Below are 18,042 nucleotides of genomic sequence, written 5' to 3' on the forward strand. Positions count from 1 at the left end.
TTACCCAGGTGAGACACGTTATCAATATTTAAACAGATGGAATATGTGATGCGGTGTGATGTCGTTGCAGCCCTCGCTCTCCGACCCCCTCCGCCGGAGAGAGAACAAACACGGAAAGAAGAGGCGGGGCCAACTGCGTGGCTCCTCCCCCCAGCCCCCGCCTCACAACTACAAGGCCTATCAGCTGTACACGCTGTACCGCGGCAAGGATGGCAAGATCATGCAGGTAGATAGAAAAGAGCACACAGACGCCTGTGCTTTTGTTTGACATTTTTCATGTGATGCTATGATTTCATTATGCTTTCGCTTCACATTTAAAGGGTGTTGCTGTGAAAGCACTGTGAAAGTAGCTACTGTCAGAGATTTTCTGTCATGTTGAAACCTTGTAACGGGCTTTGCTGCTATATTCTTCTATGTAGAAGACACATATTTCAGTCGGAGCAAGGCCCTGCGACAGACTAACATCCTGTCCAGGAGGTGTACTTGTACATCTAGCTGCCTCACGCTACAGAAACATGATAGGCTCCTGTCCTATGGGCCACTCTGGCTCGGACAAGACTTACATACTTAGTAATTAATACAATTTCAGACTGAGTTTGTGTCTGCTATCAAGTGGATCAGTGCCCATGGTTGGTTTCTGTGTCCCAGGCGCCAATCAATGGCTGCCGCTGTGAGCCTTTGATCATCAAGCTGGAGAACCAGCTGGAGGCCACCAAGGAGGAGATGAAGACGGAGATCCACACGGTGCAGGACCTGATGAACAACAAGATGGGACAGTTGGACCGCAAGAACAAACATCAGGTACGCAGTAGACCAGGGTCCTGTTCATTAGGGCGTTTTCAATTTTTTTGCAACGTAAACTGAAAATGATAGTTTTCGACCTACATCCCACAAGCCTCTGCAGTCACAGCAGTGGATGTGGGGCAGGCATGCATTCATAATTTGCTGATTTTGCCTATTAATGAAATGAAGTGTAATGTTACTAAAGTCATAAGCAGCTGTGAGCTTTTGTTTCACAACCGGCGTCTTGCATTAACCACGACAGCTTTATCAGGCTCTGGCATTTAACTATGTGGTTTGTGATTGTGTGGTTCTAGATCCGTGCCCTAGATAAGATGACAGTAGAGAGAGTTTCAGCGGAGAGGACAGAGTGCCAACACAGGATCGACCAGAGGGCCATGCAGGAGAGACAGGAGGGGGAGAAGAGACAGGTAATACTAACAGCAGTGTCAAACTCACTCAACACCGCAAGAGAGGCGGGTCTCAGATGGACTTAACACTAGTTCCTATACCATCACGTGCTGTCATTAAACTTTTTTAATTCAAGGTTGTCGCTAAAATATTAACATAGCTAACAATGCTTTAAAAAGTAATTGTCCAGTGTTTCCAGATTTATATGAAATATGACCTGTAATGACTTATATGAGTGAAATAGCTAATTAAAACAATTTGGGAAGGAAAACTGTTAAAAAGCATATTTTTATGTTGGAATGGTCTGTGCGTACGCCAACAACAGAATGGTGTGGGCGTATACCGGTCATTAAATATATTCACCCATGTAGACAGCTGATTTAGCCAGCTCATCCTCCTCTAGAACAGGGTTTCCCCAAACTTGGTCCTGGACCTCTCTGGCAACAGCTCTGGTGGACATAACTGCAGTCAGCATGCCAATTGCACGCTCCCTCAAAACTTGAGACATCTGTGACATTGTGTTGTGTGACAAAATTGCACATTTTTAGTGGCTTTTATTTTCCCTAGCACAATGTGTAATGATCGTGCAGTTTAATCAGCTTCTTGATATGCCACACCTGTCAGGTGGATGGATTATCTTGGCGAAAGGAGAAATTCTCACTAACAGGGATGTAAACACAGTTGTGCAATACATGAGAGAAATAAGCTTTTTGTGCATATGGAACATTTCTGTGATCTTTTATTTCAGCTCATGAAACACGGGACCAACACTTTAAACTTTGCATTTATATTTTTGTTCAGTGTGGAAAGTATTCAGACCCCTAGACTTTTTCCACATTTTGTTAGGTTACAGCCTCATTCTAAAATGTATTCAATTGATTTGAGGGGGAAAAACAATCTACACACAATACCCTATAATGACAAAGCAAAAACAGGTTTAGAATTTTTGCTAATTTCTAAATTTAAAAAAAAAAAAAAAGAAAAAAAAACATTTACATAAGTATTCAGACCCTTTACTCAGTACTTTGTTGAAGCACCTTTGGCAGCGATTACAGCCTTGAGTGTTCTTAGGTATGACGCTACATGCTTGGCTCACCTGTATTTGGGGAGTGTCTCCCTTTCTGCTTTGCAGATCCTCTCAAGCTCGGTCAGTTGGATGGGAAGCGTTGCTGCACAGCTATTTTCAGGTATCTCGAGAGATGTTTGATCGCGTTCAAGTCCGGGCCACTCAAGGACATTCAGAGACTTGTCCCAAAGCCACTCCTGCTTTGTCTTGGATGTGTGCTTAGTGTCATTGTCCTGTTGGAAAGTGAACCTTTGCCCCAATCTGAGGTCCTGAGGTCCACTCTGGAGCAGGTTTTCATCAAGGATCTTTCTGTATTTTGCTCCGTTCATCTTTGCCTCGATCCTGACTAGTCTCCCAGTCCCTGCCGCTGAAAAACATTCCCACAGCATGCTACTGCCACCACCATGCTTCACCGTAGGGATGGTGCCAGGTTTCCTCCAGACATGCCATTCAGGCCAAAGAGTTTAATCTTCAGACCAGATAATATTTTTTCTCATGGTCTGAGTCTTTAGGTCCCTTTTGGCAAACTCCAAGTGGACTGTCATGTGCCTTTTACTGAGGAGTGGCTTCTCTCTGGCAACTGTACCATACAGGCCTGATTGGTGGAGTGCTGCAGAGATGGTTGTCCTTCTGGAAGGTTCTCCCATCTCCACAGAGGAACTCTAGAGCTCTGTCAGAGTGACCATCGGGTTCTTGGTCACCTCCCAGACCAAGGCCTTTCTCCCCCGATTTCTCAGTTTGGCAGAGCAGCCAGCTCTAGGAAGAGTCTTTGGTGTTCCAAACTTCCTCAATTTAAGAATGATGGAGGCCACTGTGTTCTTGGGGACCTTCAATGCTGCAGAAATGTTTTGGTTCCTTCAACCTCATGGCTTGGTTTTCGCTCTGACATGCATTGTCAACTATGGGACCTTATATAGACAGGTGTGTGCCTTTCCAAATCATGTCCAATCATTTGAATTTACCACAGGTGGACTCCAATCAAGTTGTAGAAACGTCTCAAGGATGATCAATGGAAAGAGGATGCACCTGAGCTCAATTTCAAGTCTCATAGCAAAGAGTCTGAATACTTATGTAAATAAGTTATTTCTGTTTTCACTTTGTCATTATGGGGAAATTGGGTGTAGATTGCAGAGGATTTTCTTTTATTTCATTCATTTTAGATTAAGGCTGTAGCGTAACAAAATGTGGAAAAAGTCAAGGGGTCTGAATACTCTCCGAAGGCGCTGTATCTACCCTGCTGTATCTCCGTCACAAAACCTTTTCTTGCCTTGGCCTGCCCTTTCAGCAGGCATCAGTGGTGAGCGAGCTGAGAAACTGGTGCCTGGCCAAGCTCCAGAACATTGAGGTGCGTGTCACTGGAGACCCCCGCAACGCCAAGCTGCGTCAGTCCTCGTCCATGGCTGAAGGCCTGTGTGCGATGGCCCCTGGGAGCCTCACTGTGTTGCCTGCAGGGGGGCCTGGGTGCAGCGTCGAGTGTCTGGCCCCCCACACCACTGACCTCACCGAGGGAGACCCCAACGCGGCCGCCACAGAGGACCCCTCAGCCAAACACAACTTTGGGGTTCAGGTGGACAGCTCTCCAGGTACAGTTCAATACAGAACTCAGTGAAATAGCCAGTCCTCCGAATTACTACTCTTATGCACATGCACGAACGCACACACACAATGGAGGGGGAACTCATTTAACACAGATACAGGCTTATGTAAACGTTACGTAATCTAAATATATTATTCTTAGGTCATACCCTTTTTTTTTTAGAAGTAAATAACAGAGAATGTTGCCCAAATAGAACATTTTCACAGAAATGCTCCAAATATAAAGTTGCCTTTGGCAGGTTAATTAATTTATCATCTTAATCTATCACACTGCATTTGAAGATGGCAACCTCACTGGAACTAATTTGAATAATCATTAATTATTTGTGTGCCGTGCTCTAAGGTAGACTTTTTAATTCTAATTCACTTAATAATTGGCTCTCGCAAATCTCCCAGACGGTGGTAAACATCACAAGCGAGAAAAGATCTCCTCCCCAACTGCCGCTAAGTCCCTGTCCCCATCTCCCCAAGTGGTGCGGCCCAAGGAACGCTCGCTGTGTTCTACTGACCCCAGCAGGCCATACCAGGGACTGCAGGACATGGCACTGCTGGATTTGGCGCCGAGCAGAGGCGGCAACAACCAGCGGGCCAGCAGCCTTTCCCCAGCCACCGAGCGCCGCTGCAGCACCAGGCAGGACAAGGACTGCGACAGGGAGAGAGACAGGGAGCGGGGCAGGGACAAGGGCAAGCACCACAAGAGGCACTCCCAGGGCAGAACTAAGGCCAAGGGGGCCTCGGTGGGGCAGGCCGGGGGGACTCAGACTCTGGGGGTGTTTGGGGAGAGAGGTGGGGGGGGGCTTTGCACAGGAGAGGGAGAACATGCACGCCCTGGAGGTGACACAGTACTTCTTTGAGGCGGTGTCGACCCAGATGGAGCACTGGTATGAGAGGAAGATCCAGGAGGCCAGGTGGCAGGCGGACCAGAGGGCCCAGGCAGACAGGGCTGCCCTGGTGGAGAGGATCACCTACCTGGAGGACGAGCTACGCACTCTCAGGACTAACAGGCACGACGACAGCTAACACAGGGACACCCCTGCAGAGTATAGAGCTACACCTTCAGAACAGCAAAAAAATCATAATCTGAGCTCATTACAGATGGCACCCTGGATCAACTGGACCCACCGACCAAAAAAATTGTCAGAGACTGAATTTAGCAGATTTAATACTTTTGGTAAATAATGTCATGCAACAGTAGAAAATCATCTGTATAGTAACTTATTTTAAAGGCATGTTATGGCATGCCAGACTATTCAGTATAATGTGGTCTTGTTATTCATTTGTTTTGGGCAGCTCCTGTGTTTGTGCTTTGTAAAAACCCCTAGTAGATTTACTGATAGTTATTTATAATGTATTATGTCATGGGGCCATGACAGAACTGGTACACGCACACACCTGGGCACAATGTCACGCTGTCATTAAGTCAACACGCCAATACTCCAGTGCTTTTTATCCTGTGGTGAGAAAGCCTGTTATGTGAACGATTCTGGAGGTTTGCTTGTGGAAAATGTGGGTCATATTTTTCTCGTGACGTTCTTAATGTGTATTCAATGAGAGAGTAGAGAAAGACAAAACGCAGACAGCGGAAATAGTTGAGGTAACCAGGATGCTTAAAATATCAGTAGAATACGCTACTGCAAGCTTTCATACAGATATGTGACTTACACGGGTAACAGAACTCAAGAGAATACAGCCAAACTGGCAATGTCTTAACTATTAAGAAAACTTTAGTATTCATAACCTTTACTCCAACCCACTAATGTATGTTTCTTTAAATGGTAAAAACCATAACACCCTACCGCTTGTCCTTAGCACTAAAATGTGGTACTGTTAAGAAGAACCTGTTTGCATGGTGGAAAGTCTGGTTTTAATCTTCTGAAATAGACCTGTGCAAACAGTGTATTAGTTAGTGCTCATGTGTGACATTTGTCCTGTTCAGGTGTGAGGTCGTGTACATTGTTGATATGAACACACATTCTGTGTAGTAAAATAGATATCAAATTGATTTAGTAAAAAAACAACTGTCATTGTTTTATGTTCAACATGTACATAACATTTCATGAGGGTCCTCAAGGACACAAACAGCGTTACAATAAACAGCGTTACAATAAACAGCGTTACAATAAACAGCGTTACAATAAACAGCGTTACAATAAACAGCGTTACAATAAACAGCGTTACAATAAACAGCGTTACAATAGCCCAACATGAGACCGAGGGTATTACGTCAGACATGATTGCAAATGGCATATCACACATGGCTCTCACAGCTTTCCTCAAAAGTCATTTGAAAGCGTCACCACTGCTAGACATGGACGATGGAAATATGATATGGGACTCCTCATGACAGATTTCATATGGTCCAAATCACATTATGAACCTGCAACGAGCTGGTCTGGCCAAATGCCAAGGTGCTTCCACAATAAGTGTACTGTCCAAGTACTGATTCCAATGGCTTTCACAGTCCATTTGAGGCAGCATAGAAAAGCTTCTGGCATTCACTTGCAGGAGAAATCGGTGGATTACCTCAGCCTCAGACAGGTGACATTACTTCTTCACGTTAGCCAATGCAAGGGATGACTGTAGCTCATCATGATGCATGTTTGCCTGTGTGATCATCATTCGGATGGCGTCCTAGACATAGGGAGACCATGAAGGTAAGAACAGGGGTTGAACACAGAATGACGTCATTTCAGACCATATCTCACCTGATTTGTGCTATTTTTATTCCTCTTGAACTCGTCTCTCGCCCAATCTCGCAGGTATTTTCGGTCTCCCTCGTCTGGCACTTGTCTGATGGTTCTCATCATGTTTCTGTAGAGGCTCAACACTTTCTGCCTCTGTATAAACTGTAGAAATAGACCAGAGGAAGCAAAACAAGCAAGCTAGCTAGCAAGTTACCTGGCTAATTTATCAACAATCATATTAGCAGAGCAATCTGCTGAAGGAGAAAGCGTTAACAAAAAAGGCATAGTATTAGCGACGCAGTGAGGATATTACACGTAAGACCAAATTGTCAGATGAGCTAATTAAAGCTGCTGCTGAAATGCTAACGTTAGCTAGCTAGCTCATCATGCTGCCATGGCTATTTCCTAAGTGTGAATGAAAGAGAATACTATCTAGTTGGCAGTAGTACTCGAACCGCATGGTTTACAGGTCATGAAACCGACAAAATATGTATTACCTGTTTTAATGTAAGTGCTGCCGCGGGTAACCTTGAGCTAGCCATGACGTGAATTGTAGCAAACATGGTTATAGAGGCAGCTCCACAGCTGACCTGTTTTGGCAGTCAACATAGATAAATATAAATGTCGCCCTCTTGTGGGGTGGAGTATTATTGAAAATCTATTTCTTTAAGGGCCATAAACTAATACTGTATGCTGTATGTACATTGGCTACTACCAAATACAGTACATATTACATAAAACAATGCGCTCAAAACACAGATTAAAAAGTTTATTATCATCATACAATGTATCATGTCATATGATGTGATTTATGGATGGTATGAAGAAAAGAAACTTCCATGAATATCACATGTTTACTTTGAGTTACATCTGTGTTCCATATGGCCACAGCAATGACATTTCCTAATGGCGTCTTCATGTCAGTGAATGAACCGTATCTACAGTAAGATGTAGTGGATATGCCTCTTAGACCAGAGAAATGGCATCGATTGGAGCGTTTATCAAAATCGTTATTAGCAGTCCTTGTGCTTAAATTTTCCCAAAACCTTGACATTTAATGAGAGAGAGGGTTAAGCTTTATATGAGAATAACACATTGGGTCAGAATGATCATTTCCATGTAAACAACAGATTATTTTATAAGCACATGGGCGTTAAAAGTGAGATGCAATAACATTTCTTCAAGGCACAATTTTGGGATTACTTTCGAAATGGATCAAGACCATATCCGCATGCTGTTGTTTTGCCACGACATAACGAAAAGGGGTGATTTTCTTCTTTTTCTGCTCTTTGCAAAACAGTTGTCCAAAAACTTCATCACAGCACTACTGCCAGCTCCACACATTACCAGTTGAGGTGTTCACATGGAAGTAGAATGACTTGATGATGAGCATGTAACACCGAAAACATCCCACACAACATGAAGGGGGTTATATACTACACGGGGGGAAAGAGGTACAGTATCTCTTCACTGAGGTTGTTTACACGGAAGGGAATCACATTTTGTATCCTCATCTATCATTTGTTACAGACGTGCAAGTTAAAGTGATGCTTATTACATTACGAAGGAACCTCCAGAATCCACCTGGTCTGAAGTCAAGGACTAAATGGCGGAAGTCGCTATCAAACTCTACAGTCTACTGAAATGACAGTAAAAAAAAAATCAAACGAGATTAAAAAAAGGCACATACACAGCGGCCAAGTCCGTCTTTCTTTGCGAGTCCTGTTTTGTTTTTGAGTCCGTGTGCTGTCGAGAGGCTAGCAGCAGAGTGGCGTTGTGCGGTTGGTTGCTGCCTTCTAAGATGGCTTCTACTGGTCGGTTGCCGTGACGAGTTCAAACCACTGCCTCAGTGCGTCACTCAGGGTCTCTGGCAAGGCGTGGACGTCCCGCAGGATCACGTAGAAAGGGAAGGGGAACTCCTCCATGTAGGAGCGGATCTCAGGCATCTCTCCTGGACCTTTGAAGATGGGCACCTTGATGTCCAGGATGGAATCCTGTCGAAAAATGACATAGGAAACACCAATAGGAATATTTAAGGGAATAGTTCTATATGAATATCATATCTTGTAGTGATTTGATTATTCACATTAACAAATGTATCATGTACATTAGATGTTGCATTACCATCCTTGACACATAACATGGATTCCATCTAAACCAGCTTAAGTCCCTTACCCTGGAGTTTGGGTTGTCGAGCACCACGAAGATGACGAAGACGTTGGCGCTGCGAGCCGCCTGCACAGCCGCCGTCACCCTCTCCTTCCCCTCCAGGAAGAGCCCTCTGCCGTCCGACACAATGAGCAGCAGCTGGGCTGTCTCTGTGTGTGTGTGGGGGGGACGAGACGAGAGAGAAAGAGGAGGCCGGTCAGTTTACACTGGTACCACAATGGCCCTGGGTGTCTGTGTACAGGTTCCAGTCCTCTGGGCCGCAGAGGGAGAGCAGTGAGAGCTCAGATACCAGCTCTGATCTTCACCACGGCTCCATAGAGGGCATGTTAGCTTCACCAGGGGGCCACTGTAGCAGGAACAATACCCTGCCTTTGAATAACAGTCATTGTGCTCTGCTCCTCCCCTACTCTCCCACTGTTTCCCTCAGGGCTTGTTTGTTGGACATCAAATACAACCAGTGCACGGAACCCCACAGGCTCAGAGTACGATGCAATCAGCAGGCATCGATTAATATGTAAACTCATTACTGCCAGGGATAGTGGGCTCTAAACCCACTTGAATACATTAGCAAATGAAGAACGGACTAGGGGAGGCCATTCTCTTGTACGGTAATCATATTAAACATTCTTATTGCATTGATCAAGTGAACAGGAGCTTCTACACCACCGCAATGCATTACCTGTGTTCACGGATCCAGGGCTGTGCTGCTTAGCTGCCACAAACATGTTGGCTGAGGTCTCCAGGAACTGAAGGACATGAGCACAATGTGGCGGTCAGTCTCAAACAAGAGTAGCCCACTAAATAGATGGAATCTAATATCACAGACGGTAAACAAATGGGCCTGGAAGGCGTTCAGTTCATGAAAACAAAGATATCAAGCACAACAACAAAACAAACAAGAAAGCGGGACCCCACCTGGGCTATCCTGGTCTTTTTCTGCTGGAACTGACAGAGCCTCAGTATCCTGGCGCCAGACTGGTCGTTAAACTGTTGTTGGAACGGATGGAGCAGCTGCACCGTCTCACCAAAGCTGAGGTGACAACCAAAACATTTCACAAATGTAACAGCACTGTCTGGGGACGAGCAACACCTGGACATCAATATTCATTTATCTACAGAGGGCCGCTCCTCTCACCTGCACACGGACACCTGCCCGACCTCCAGGAGAGTTAGAGCGTTGACAATAACAGACAGGGATTCAAAGGCCAGCTGTGACACACGGGAGACAGAGGTGAGACATTAATGAGACATTGTCTGTTTCCCAAATGGCATTCTATTCCCTATATAGGGCACTACTTTTGAACAGACACCTATGAGGCCCTGGTCAAAAGTAGTGCACTATGAAGGGAATAGCATGACATTTGGGATTCATACATTGTTCCTGCAGCAAAATGACTAAGGCAACTAGACTTGGGTCAAAAAGAGATAGTATTTGAAAATGATAATTTCATACCTTCATTACATTGAGACACAATCAGGTCTCTTGTTTTATTTGTGGGAATACTTGATCAACAGATTTCCTAAATTAAACTCATTTTTAGCTTAATTCCTGGTGATTTGATTATTTATTTTGCTAAAAACTTTTGGGGGGGCCAAATAATATCCCTTGCGGGCGCTTTTGGCCCGCGGGTCGGTTTTGGCCCACGCTCTAAGGTATCCACTCATCCCTCTGAGAAGGCCTACTGTACCTGTTTGGAGTGGTTGTCCACCATGCTGGAGGAGTCGTCCACGGCCAAACAGATCTGGTACTCTCTCTTGCTGGGCTTGGTCCTCCTCAGCCAGATTTTGTCTTTACGGAACTGACTGGCGATGTAAGGGATCACCTTCCGCATGTTCAAACGCTTCCCTGTGCGGAAGTCTCCTCTGTGACACAGAGAGAAAACAGAATCAATTTAAAAAAGTGCTAATATTTGTACTGAGATTAAAAAAGAAAAAAAAAATAGATGTAAAAATTAAAAGAAAAAACCCCCAGAAATGAATGAATAGAAAAGGTTGCAAAAGCCTGTTCCTGTTCTAGTCTGTGAGTGTTGTCTAATAGTTGACCAATGACCATGCTCCCAAAATGACCGTCTAGGGGTTGCGGTAGGTACTCACTTGAGCTTGGCCGCCTGCGTGGGCTCTAGGATGAGACGGAGCTGCTCGCACAGCTGCTGGGACAGGGCCGAGGTCAACGTCTGGTACTGGTGCCACATGGCTGCCGCTGCACTCTCCTGTAGGTCAAGACCACAGCATGAGTTACACATCTTAGTTGCACACAGAGATCTGAACTTCGAGTGGTAGGTAATGGGAACAGAGAACGACAGGGTAAATAGTGTCCGGTATTAGGAATGTTTTGCAGGATATCCAAAGTGCTGGTACCTCCTCCCGTTCTCCAGGGGCCTGTTTCATCCAGGCTTCCAGCTGCAGCTCCATCTCCCTCCTCAGTTCCTCTGGGTTGCGGACTGGGTTCTGGGGACACACAAGACATTCAGCTAATCTTATACAGAGCGCGCCAGAGCTTTCTGGGCGATCCGTTTCTTTAGTAGTAGAGCACAAAGCAGGTCTCGGATCATCTCTCGGGTACCTGCAGTGTGTCCATCAGCAGCTCTGGGACAGTGTGGAAGGTAGACTCTGTGCTCCTCTCTGGGTGCTCCTCGTCACTGTGACCCTGTGTGTCTTTTGGCCTCTCCTCGTCCCCCTCACACTGCCTCTGAGCCTCCAGCTCACCGCTGTCTAGACCTACAGTGGAGAACAGACACAGTAAGACACATTAACAACAGGCACACACACACACACACACACACACACACACACACACACACACACACACACACACACGAGATGAGTAGATGGCTGGGGCACCTTTCTGCGATGCTCTGTTCGACTCCAGCTTCTCTGGCTTCAACTCCTGGGCCTCAACAGCCTGCAGGTCCTCTTCCTGCTCCTCTGTATCCATAGCAATGTCCTCATCCTCTTGGTCCTCCTCTTGGGGGGCTCCGGCTGGTTTCTGCTGGTCTGCACTGGCAACATCTGTAACATGTCAAGAGACACGATGGTTTTAAAATGGTTGCCGTCTTCGACGAGGATAAAAGTGTGAAGTGAACTCCGCGGTATGGATATCTGTGCAGCTCAGTGTTCTGTGGTGCGATCGTTGCCTCACCGTATGTCTGCGTGTCGTAGGCCGTCTCTCCCTGTTTGATGTGCTCGTACAGGTCCGACTCCCGCTGGGCCTCAGTCTGGTTGTTCTCTTGCGTCTTCTCCGTACTGCTCTCCACTGTTCGCAGGCGCTTGCTGATGCGCTCGTTGTAGTCGCCCGTCGAGCGCTCGTTGTCCGCCCGCCCAGGCTTCCTCTTGAAGCTCTGGAACAGACAGGTCGGAATTAGAACCCATTTAGAAATATATTGCTCATCTTAAAACACAAAAAAACAGATTTTGAGCCCGTTCTGAAATGTTTCGGTCTCACTTCAACTCAAGAACACACTGCAGAGCAAACCCATTCCATGGAGGACCCGAGTGTCTGTGGATTTTTAGTTTTTCCATTTCAATTAAGACCTAGACAACCAGGTGAGGGGAGTTCTTTACTAATTAGTGACCTTAATTCATCAATCAAGTACAAGAGAGGAGTGAAAACCCGCAGGCACTCGGCCCTCCGTGGAATGAGTTTGACACCGAGAGATTCGTTGACCAGACATACCTGTGTCTTGCTCTGGCTCTGTTTCTGAGAGGACATCCTTGCCATGAGTTTGGACTCATGCCCCTCTGACTGACTGGCATCAGCTGCTCCGGTACCGTGCTCCTGGACAACAACACAACAAAACAAGAGGGTCAAATGTGTGGATTTAGACATTTACATGGGCTGTAAATGGGTTGGGCGAGGTGGGTGTGTACCTCTTTAGCTTGGTCTCTCTCGGAAGCTTCTCCTGCCAGCTCCACGGCCGTCTCACTCTGGACGTTCTCCTCTCCCGTCTGACCGTCCGTGTTGTGCTCCTTCCTCTCTGCCGACTCTGGCTGCTCCTCATCCTCACCCTCCTCTTCCTCCTCCTGTGGGAAATGACGAAGAAAGGCGTTAAACACCCGACGAGCAAAACAATGTGTTCTAGGTACATCTGAATCCCCAATGTGCAAGAAGAGAGGCAACAAGTCAAACAACCTTTGGTTTCTGGCCTTCGTTTGCAGGGATGGCCATGTCCTCCTCTTTCCCTGCATCCCCTCCTTCATCCTCCTCCTCATCCTCCTCGGCTGCCTCTTTGTCCTCCTCTGTTTGTTCTCCTCCACCTCCCTCTTCGTCCTCAGTCTTGGGTTCCTGGCCTTCCTCCTCTCCTTGTTTGTCCGTCTGATCTTCAGCCATCTCCTCCGCTCCTCCCTCCTCATCTTTCTCGGCTCCCTCCTTCTCGTCCAGCTCCATGGGCTTCTCATCAATGTCGAACGGGTTTTCCTCTGGAGGAAATAAACAATGGTCACGCACTGGTTCTGTGGTGTGTCCACCTGTGTCTCTCAAATAGTATTTGTTTTCTTTCAAATTATTTAGCTGCGCTTCAAGGGGCAGTAAAGTTAAAAACACGATTGTCCTGTTTTATTAAAGATATTTCCACGTGGAGGTCAAAATAAAACCGAAATTGATAATGCCATTTTTATGTAAGATCTATTTTTTGTCCCATATCATGATGTCACAATGTGATCTGATTATAATAGACCAATGACTGTTCATCTGGGTAAGGGGGTGGGCTCTAGACCTATCAGCCAATCAGGGCTGTGTATGTAAATATCTTCAAATGTGTTTCCTAAAGCCCAGACTGAGCATTTCAAGGGCCAAAGGAGGATCAGGGAAATATATATTAGAGTTATTTTCATTACATAAACACAGTGATTTATTAGACAAAGTGATGATTTAAAAATACAATTACAGAGACTGCATGGGGGCTTTAATTAAGCTTGCCTGGCACAATGGACCCAATACAATAGTCCCAAAGTGCAAACCCTGCCTACCTGGCACTCCAACACTTCAAGTTTTTGTAAGAATACAAATAATATTTGAACCCAGGTATGTTCCTCTCCTCCCCTGTTGACCCTTGCTAAAGCCTCACCCTCTCCCTCTCCATCCCCCTCATCCCCAGCCTGCTCCTCCTCCTGGTCCAGGTTGAGTTCATCAGGCAGGTCCATGGCCTCCGGGTCAGGCTTCTTCTCCTGCTTCCCGTGGTACGGGTCCACCTCGTTCTCATCAAACTCCCGCTGGAACACAAAAACAGAACAACTCAAATTAGATACGGTCTGGCAGTCCTGTTAAAACACACCCAGCTGCAGCCTGAGATTTAGTGGCCGATTGCTCATTACACAGCCAGGGACAGTTTGACCAAACTACTGGTCTTTCGAAGTCAACATTGTTTCCTAGTTAAAGCTTACCTCGTCCCCTTGTTCGTTGATCTTCTCCTTCTCCTCCTCGTCCAACTGTTGGTCTTTGTCGTCTTTGTTCTTGTCTTTTTTGGGGTCTGCTGCATCCAGGTTGTCGTCCTTGGCGACCAGTTCTGATTCCCCCTGAAGACAAACAGAAGAACAATTACTAAACAACGAATACAGTAGCATGCTGACTGGTCGCAAGTGGTAGATACTAAACTCGCTGTCAGATATGTGAACAGTTTAAATCAAATTCTTTCTCCCCGTACCTGGTCCATTCCTTGGCCTGACTCCTCCTCGTTGTCACTGCCCTCCTCTTCGTCATCATCATCCTCATCATCACCCCACATCCTCTCGTCCAGCGTGTCAGTCTGGCCCTCGCCCAGGTCACCCATCTTCTTATCCAGATCTTCATCCTCCTCTTTGTCAGACTCCTCCTCGTCATCTTCACCTGAAAAGGAATAACCAAGAGCGCTTTGCGATGTGAGACCAGGGTTGGGTTTATTAGGGCGTGCAACAGAAAACTGTTTTGCAACAGACAATGAAAAATGAGCGTTTTAATTGGACAAATTCGAGGTAGTCCCTTAATGTTTCAGTCTATTTTCTCTCATTGCTGCCTAATGAACATGACCCAGGAGAGTGTTCAGACTGCCATGAGGCTGTGTGCGTTAAGTGGTCCGTCTTCCCACCTGGCTCTTGCTGGTCTCCATCATGCATCTGGCCGTCAAAGTCCTCGGACATCTCGATGGCGTTGTCCTCCTCCTCAATGTTCTTCTTGTCAGGCTCCTCCTCCTTCTTCTCCTGGCCTTCCTGGAACGTGTCCTCCACCTACGACAGAAACAGCCATTTTAGCTAGCAAAACGTTATAACTTTTGGGGTGAATCCCAACTCTCACCAAGTATATTGTGTTTACTTAGTCATGTATGGATGTCAGTGGGAGACTAAGTGAAAATAGACTTTAGTGGAAGTTAGGATTTGGCCTTTCACGAGCAACGCTAGTCAAAAAAACATAGATCTTATAGTGTCTGCATTATATTGTCGTTCTTGTAGGCATCACCTGCTCTTCATTCTCGATCTTGTCGCTGACGTCTTTGGTGCCCTCTCCCTCTCCGATGCCACCGCCCTCATAGTCATGGAACTCTGTGGCCCCCTCTCCGTCCCCTCCCTCCATCAGCTCCTGGGGTAGACAGAAGCCCTGCAGGACAAGACAACAGGACAATCAACCAGAAAAAAATGTTTAAAAAAAGTTTCACAGAGAACCTGATAGTATGTTTTAAAGCAGATCCCAGTAGAATGGATACAGTACACTACCTTCTGGGCTAGCTCCGTGAAGATGCCGGCCAGGACAGAGAGCAGTTTCCCAGTGCTCCTGTGGGCTCCCAGTGACACGGCCAGGTAGTAGCGTACCAGCTCTGAGTACAGCCCCAGCATGGGCTCCAGACGCGCCAGCAGCCTGCACGCCTCACTCAGCTCCTAAACACACAGCACACGGGACAAAGGAGTAGGAGAAGAGAAAGGAGAAGGTCAACGGGGACGTATGAATATCACAAACAAAGTATTCTGAAACGACAGGACATCATCGCTCAGAAAACCTCAGGAGAAAGAAGTAATGAACTCCTATGGCAACTTTGACATCGTTGGCGTCCTGACAGAACCGTTGCGTTTCAGTATTATATCTCCACTACACTAGAGTGCGGTATGGGCTACAGTATATGCTGTGTTGACTGCACCCACCTGGAGCTGGTGAGACGGACAGGAGTCTCGGTGGACTCGGAGTCTCTCCACTAGCTGTTCCAGCGTGTCGCTGACCTCCCCCAAGGAGAGAGACGCCACCTCGGCTCCTAGCTCCTCCTCCAGCAGGCGGCTCAGGTGACCAGGCTTCAGCAGGTCCTCCTGGGGCGCCTCCTCCTCACCTTCTGGAACAGGCAGATAGGACAGGAAATGACATTCCCAATCAATGATCAACACACTTTACGGGACCCTAGGATTGATCACGTTAATAAATCTTGGCCCAGTCTCACTCTGGCTTGCTTGGTTTGCTTTTTAGACAGCTATTTCTCCTACAGTTCTCCAGCAATAACCACACAAGGACACAAAGAAAAGCCCCTCCCAGTTTCAGTCCGTTCTCTTCTGTTTGGTGCCTAGCGAATATGACCCAGGTGTGTTATTGGAGGAAGACAGCAGGGGTCTCTCCTCACCTCTCTTGGTGTCTGTCTGCTCTTCTCCCTGCTGCTCCCCCTCCCTCCTCTTCACCAGGGTCTGCACGGCAACCAGCACTGTGTTGATGGCCTTTTCAAGTTCAGCAGAGAACTCTGAGCGGAATGTTTGCTGGTAATCTGAAGGGGGGGGGGGGATTATTTTAAGAATGTAATAACACTGTGATACAATTTTAATACGAGTGTAATACCAGTGGAATATATATTTTTGTAGAAACGGGCATTATAATATACATGTGACGGATTGATTAACTTAGCATGATCGGTCTGTTTTCACCTGTGTGTCCGTGGCCCAGGGAGAGTAGCTGGGTCTTCCAGGTGGTGAACTCCGTCAGGGCGGCCTCCACCTCTCCTCTGACGTACTGCAAGCCCCGGGTCAGGCCAGGCTGGGTGTCGGCCGTGCCCTCAGGGGTGGTGAACAGCTGCTCCACCGCGGGCATCTGTGTCGTCACGGAACCCAGCCGGTCATAGCCCGAGCAACACACAGAGAAGTGGCTCCTGGGGAGATGTGGAGGAAAGACATGAAGACCCAAGCTTAATGGTCTTATCTGTGTTAAGTTCCTGTTTAGTACTATCAGTATTCCTAATACTATATTGTGCTCCTAGGCCTTACCAGGAGTGCAGCGCCCCCTGTGTGGACTGCAGTGCCACTGCATCCAGCTCCTCCTTCAGGCTCTGGGTTTGACCCAACATATCCGCCACGCGCTGACTCAGCTGGCTCCAGGCCGGGTCTCCCCTCCTCAGCAGACACCCAGGGGGCTGCCTCTGAGACGCCAGGGGGGACGGGCACCTCAGGGTGGGCTCCCTCTGCCCGCCTGACCCGTCCCTCTGCTGGGGCCCCTCGGGGCAACACTGCAGCAGCCAGGAGAGCTGTTGGAGGAGGGTGACACACTGCGCCGACAGGCCCTGGGCCTTGATCACCCAGGCCTGGAGAGAAGCCTGGGGGGGGAGGCCACCAGCGTCCTCACTGTGGGCCCGGAGGTGAGCCTGGATGCCCTGAACACTGACTGTTAGCCTCCTGGATGTGTTAGAGGATACAAGCCAAAAAGAGTGTTAGAAGGACAACTACAGATAGAGATACTCAAGTTGTCTCCTAAATAGAACCCTATTCCCTATATAGTACACTGATTTTGACCAGGGCCCGATGCGGAATAAGGTCCCATACAGGAAATAGGGTGCCATTTTGGACGCAACCATACTAAGAGACACATAGATCCTCTAGCCAAACTGTAAGCTCCGAGGTGTAAGGTCATAGGTTAGAAGGCAAGGTTCACCTGTGGTGGACCCACTGCTCTGTGAGCTTGGCCAGGCGTCGCCTCTGTCTGAGCAGCAGCTTGAACAGGTGGGAGGAGAAGCCTCGGCACCGATCAATGTTCCCAATCCCCAGCTCCTGGAACACACACACACACAGAGTTCAAACTACATCGCAGTTTTTCAGATGCCGTTAAGGCAATGGATATCCTATCATTTGGCACGTAACTCAGTGTTTTAGGCCCCATTTAGAACACACAAAATAACCAATATTTCGCAGTTGCAATGAAGTCAACCTGTCGGTCGTTCCATTTCAGTCTTTCACCTTAGCAGCGCTCTGGAGAGCAGTCATCATGGCCGTTCTGCGGGCCCACGAGCGGTAGAAGTACTTCTGACAGCCGTCCCACGCGGCGTTCATCTCAGTAAACAAACTGAAACAGACACGGTTCCATGCCACAGTCAACCAGGTACTCCGTGACGTACTGCACGGCTATTCAAA

The 18,042-nt window shown here is 47.3% G+C and overlaps 3 protein-coding genes across 5 annotated transcripts in view; 1 reads left to right on the plus strand and 2 right to left on the minus strand.

Moving 5' to 3' along the window:
• The window catches only part of ankrd6b (ankyrin repeat domain 6b), a 53,310-nt gene extending 48,437 nt beyond the window's left edge, over nt 1-4,873 (plus strand). The window contains exons 12-17 of the mRNA XM_042300499.1: nt 71-226; nt 649-801; nt 1,098-1,211; nt 3,543-3,840; nt 4,250-4,623; nt 4,724-4,873. Of these exons, the coding sequence (XP_042156433.1) occupies nt 71-226; nt 649-801; nt 1,098-1,211; nt 3,543-3,840; nt 4,250-4,623; nt 4,724-4,873 (1,245 nt within the window). The remainder of the gene's footprint in view (nt 1-70; nt 227-648; nt 802-1,097; nt 1,212-3,542; nt 3,841-4,249; nt 4,624-4,723) is intronic.
• A 982-nt stretch (nt 4,874-5,855) lies between these two features.
• Nucleotides 5,856-7,153, minus strand: lyrm2 (LYR motif containing 2). The gene is made up of 3 exons (XM_024377832.2): nt 7,035-7,153; nt 6,559-6,699; nt 5,856-6,484 (listed from the first exon to the last, which is right to left on the minus strand). The coding sequence occupies exons 1-3, from the start codon at nt 7,098-7,100 to the stop codon at nt 6,398-6,400; spliced, it is 294 nt and encodes a 97-aa protein (XP_024233600.1). The 5' UTR covers nt 7,101-7,153; the 3' UTR covers nt 5,856-6,397.
• A 138-nt stretch (nt 7,154-7,291) lies between these two features.
• LOC112217507 (midasin) overlaps nt 7,292-18,042 on the minus strand; it is a 47,299-nt gene continuing 36,548 nt past the window's right edge. For 2 of the 3 annotated variants that reach the window (XM_042300656.1, XM_042300655.1), the window contains exons 76-101: nt 17,869-17,974; nt 17,567-17,682; nt 16,906-17,310; nt 16,570-16,790; nt 16,275-16,412; nt 15,811-15,992; nt 15,388-15,549; nt 15,134-15,271; nt 14,766-14,904; nt 14,346-14,527; nt 14,086-14,217; nt 13,770-13,914; nt 12,836-13,122; nt 12,574-12,726; nt 12,380-12,481; nt 11,846-12,044; nt 11,548-11,715; nt 11,270-11,424; nt 11,065-11,154; nt 10,801-10,916; nt 10,395-10,569; nt 9,842-9,915; nt 9,622-9,736; nt 9,386-9,452; nt 8,713-8,855; nt 7,292-8,531 (exon numbers count right to left, since the gene is read on the minus strand). In XM_042300656.1, the coding sequence (XP_042156590.1) occupies nt 8,346-8,531; nt 8,713-8,855; nt 9,386-9,452; nt 9,622-9,736; nt 9,842-9,915; nt 10,395-10,569; nt 10,801-10,916; nt 11,065-11,154; nt 11,270-11,424; nt 11,548-11,715; nt 11,846-12,044; nt 12,380-12,481; nt 12,574-12,726; nt 12,836-13,122; nt 13,770-13,914; nt 14,086-14,217; nt 14,346-14,527; nt 14,766-14,904; nt 15,134-15,271; nt 15,388-15,549; nt 15,811-15,992; nt 16,275-16,412; nt 16,570-16,790; nt 16,906-17,310; nt 17,567-17,682; nt 17,869-17,974 (4,096 nt within the window). In that variant the 3' untranslated portion in view covers nt 7,292-8,345. The remainder of the gene's footprint in view (nt 8,532-8,712; nt 8,856-9,385; nt 9,453-9,621; nt 9,737-9,841; nt 9,916-10,394; nt 10,570-10,800; nt 10,917-11,064; nt 11,155-11,269; nt 11,425-11,547; nt 11,716-11,845; nt 12,045-12,379; nt 12,482-12,573; nt 12,727-12,835; nt 13,123-13,769; nt 13,915-14,085; nt 14,218-14,345; nt 14,528-14,765; nt 14,905-15,133; nt 15,272-15,387; nt 15,550-15,810; nt 15,993-16,274; nt 16,413-16,569; nt 16,791-16,905; nt 17,311-17,566; nt 17,683-17,868; nt 17,975-18,042) is intronic. The other variant, XM_042300657.1, reaches the window with a different exon arrangement.

This window comes from Oncorhynchus tshawytscha, linkage group LG18 (assembly GCF_018296145.1).
Source record: "Oncorhynchus tshawytscha isolate Ot180627B linkage group LG18, Otsh_v2.0, whole genome shotgun sequence".
In the NCBI taxonomy this organism is placed as follows: domain Eukaryota; kingdom Metazoa; phylum Chordata; class Actinopteri; order Salmoniformes; family Salmonidae; genus Oncorhynchus; species Oncorhynchus tshawytscha.

What these genes read in the sequence shown, in the direction of transcription:
- lyrm2 (XM_024377832.2), bottom strand. Translation starts at nt 7,100, where the DNA reads ATGTTTGCTACAATTCACGTCATGGCTAGCTCAAGGTTACCCGCGGCA. An exon ending in CAGCACTTACATTAAAACAG is followed by an intron (nt 6,700 to 7,034) that starts GTAATACATATT and finishes CTATTTCTACAG; the next exon opens with TTTATACAGAGGCAGAAAGT. An exon ending in ATAAAAATAGCACAAATCAG is followed by an intron (nt 6,485 to 6,558) that starts GTGAGATATGGT and finishes CCCTATGTCTAG; the next exon opens with GACGCCATCCGAATGATGAT.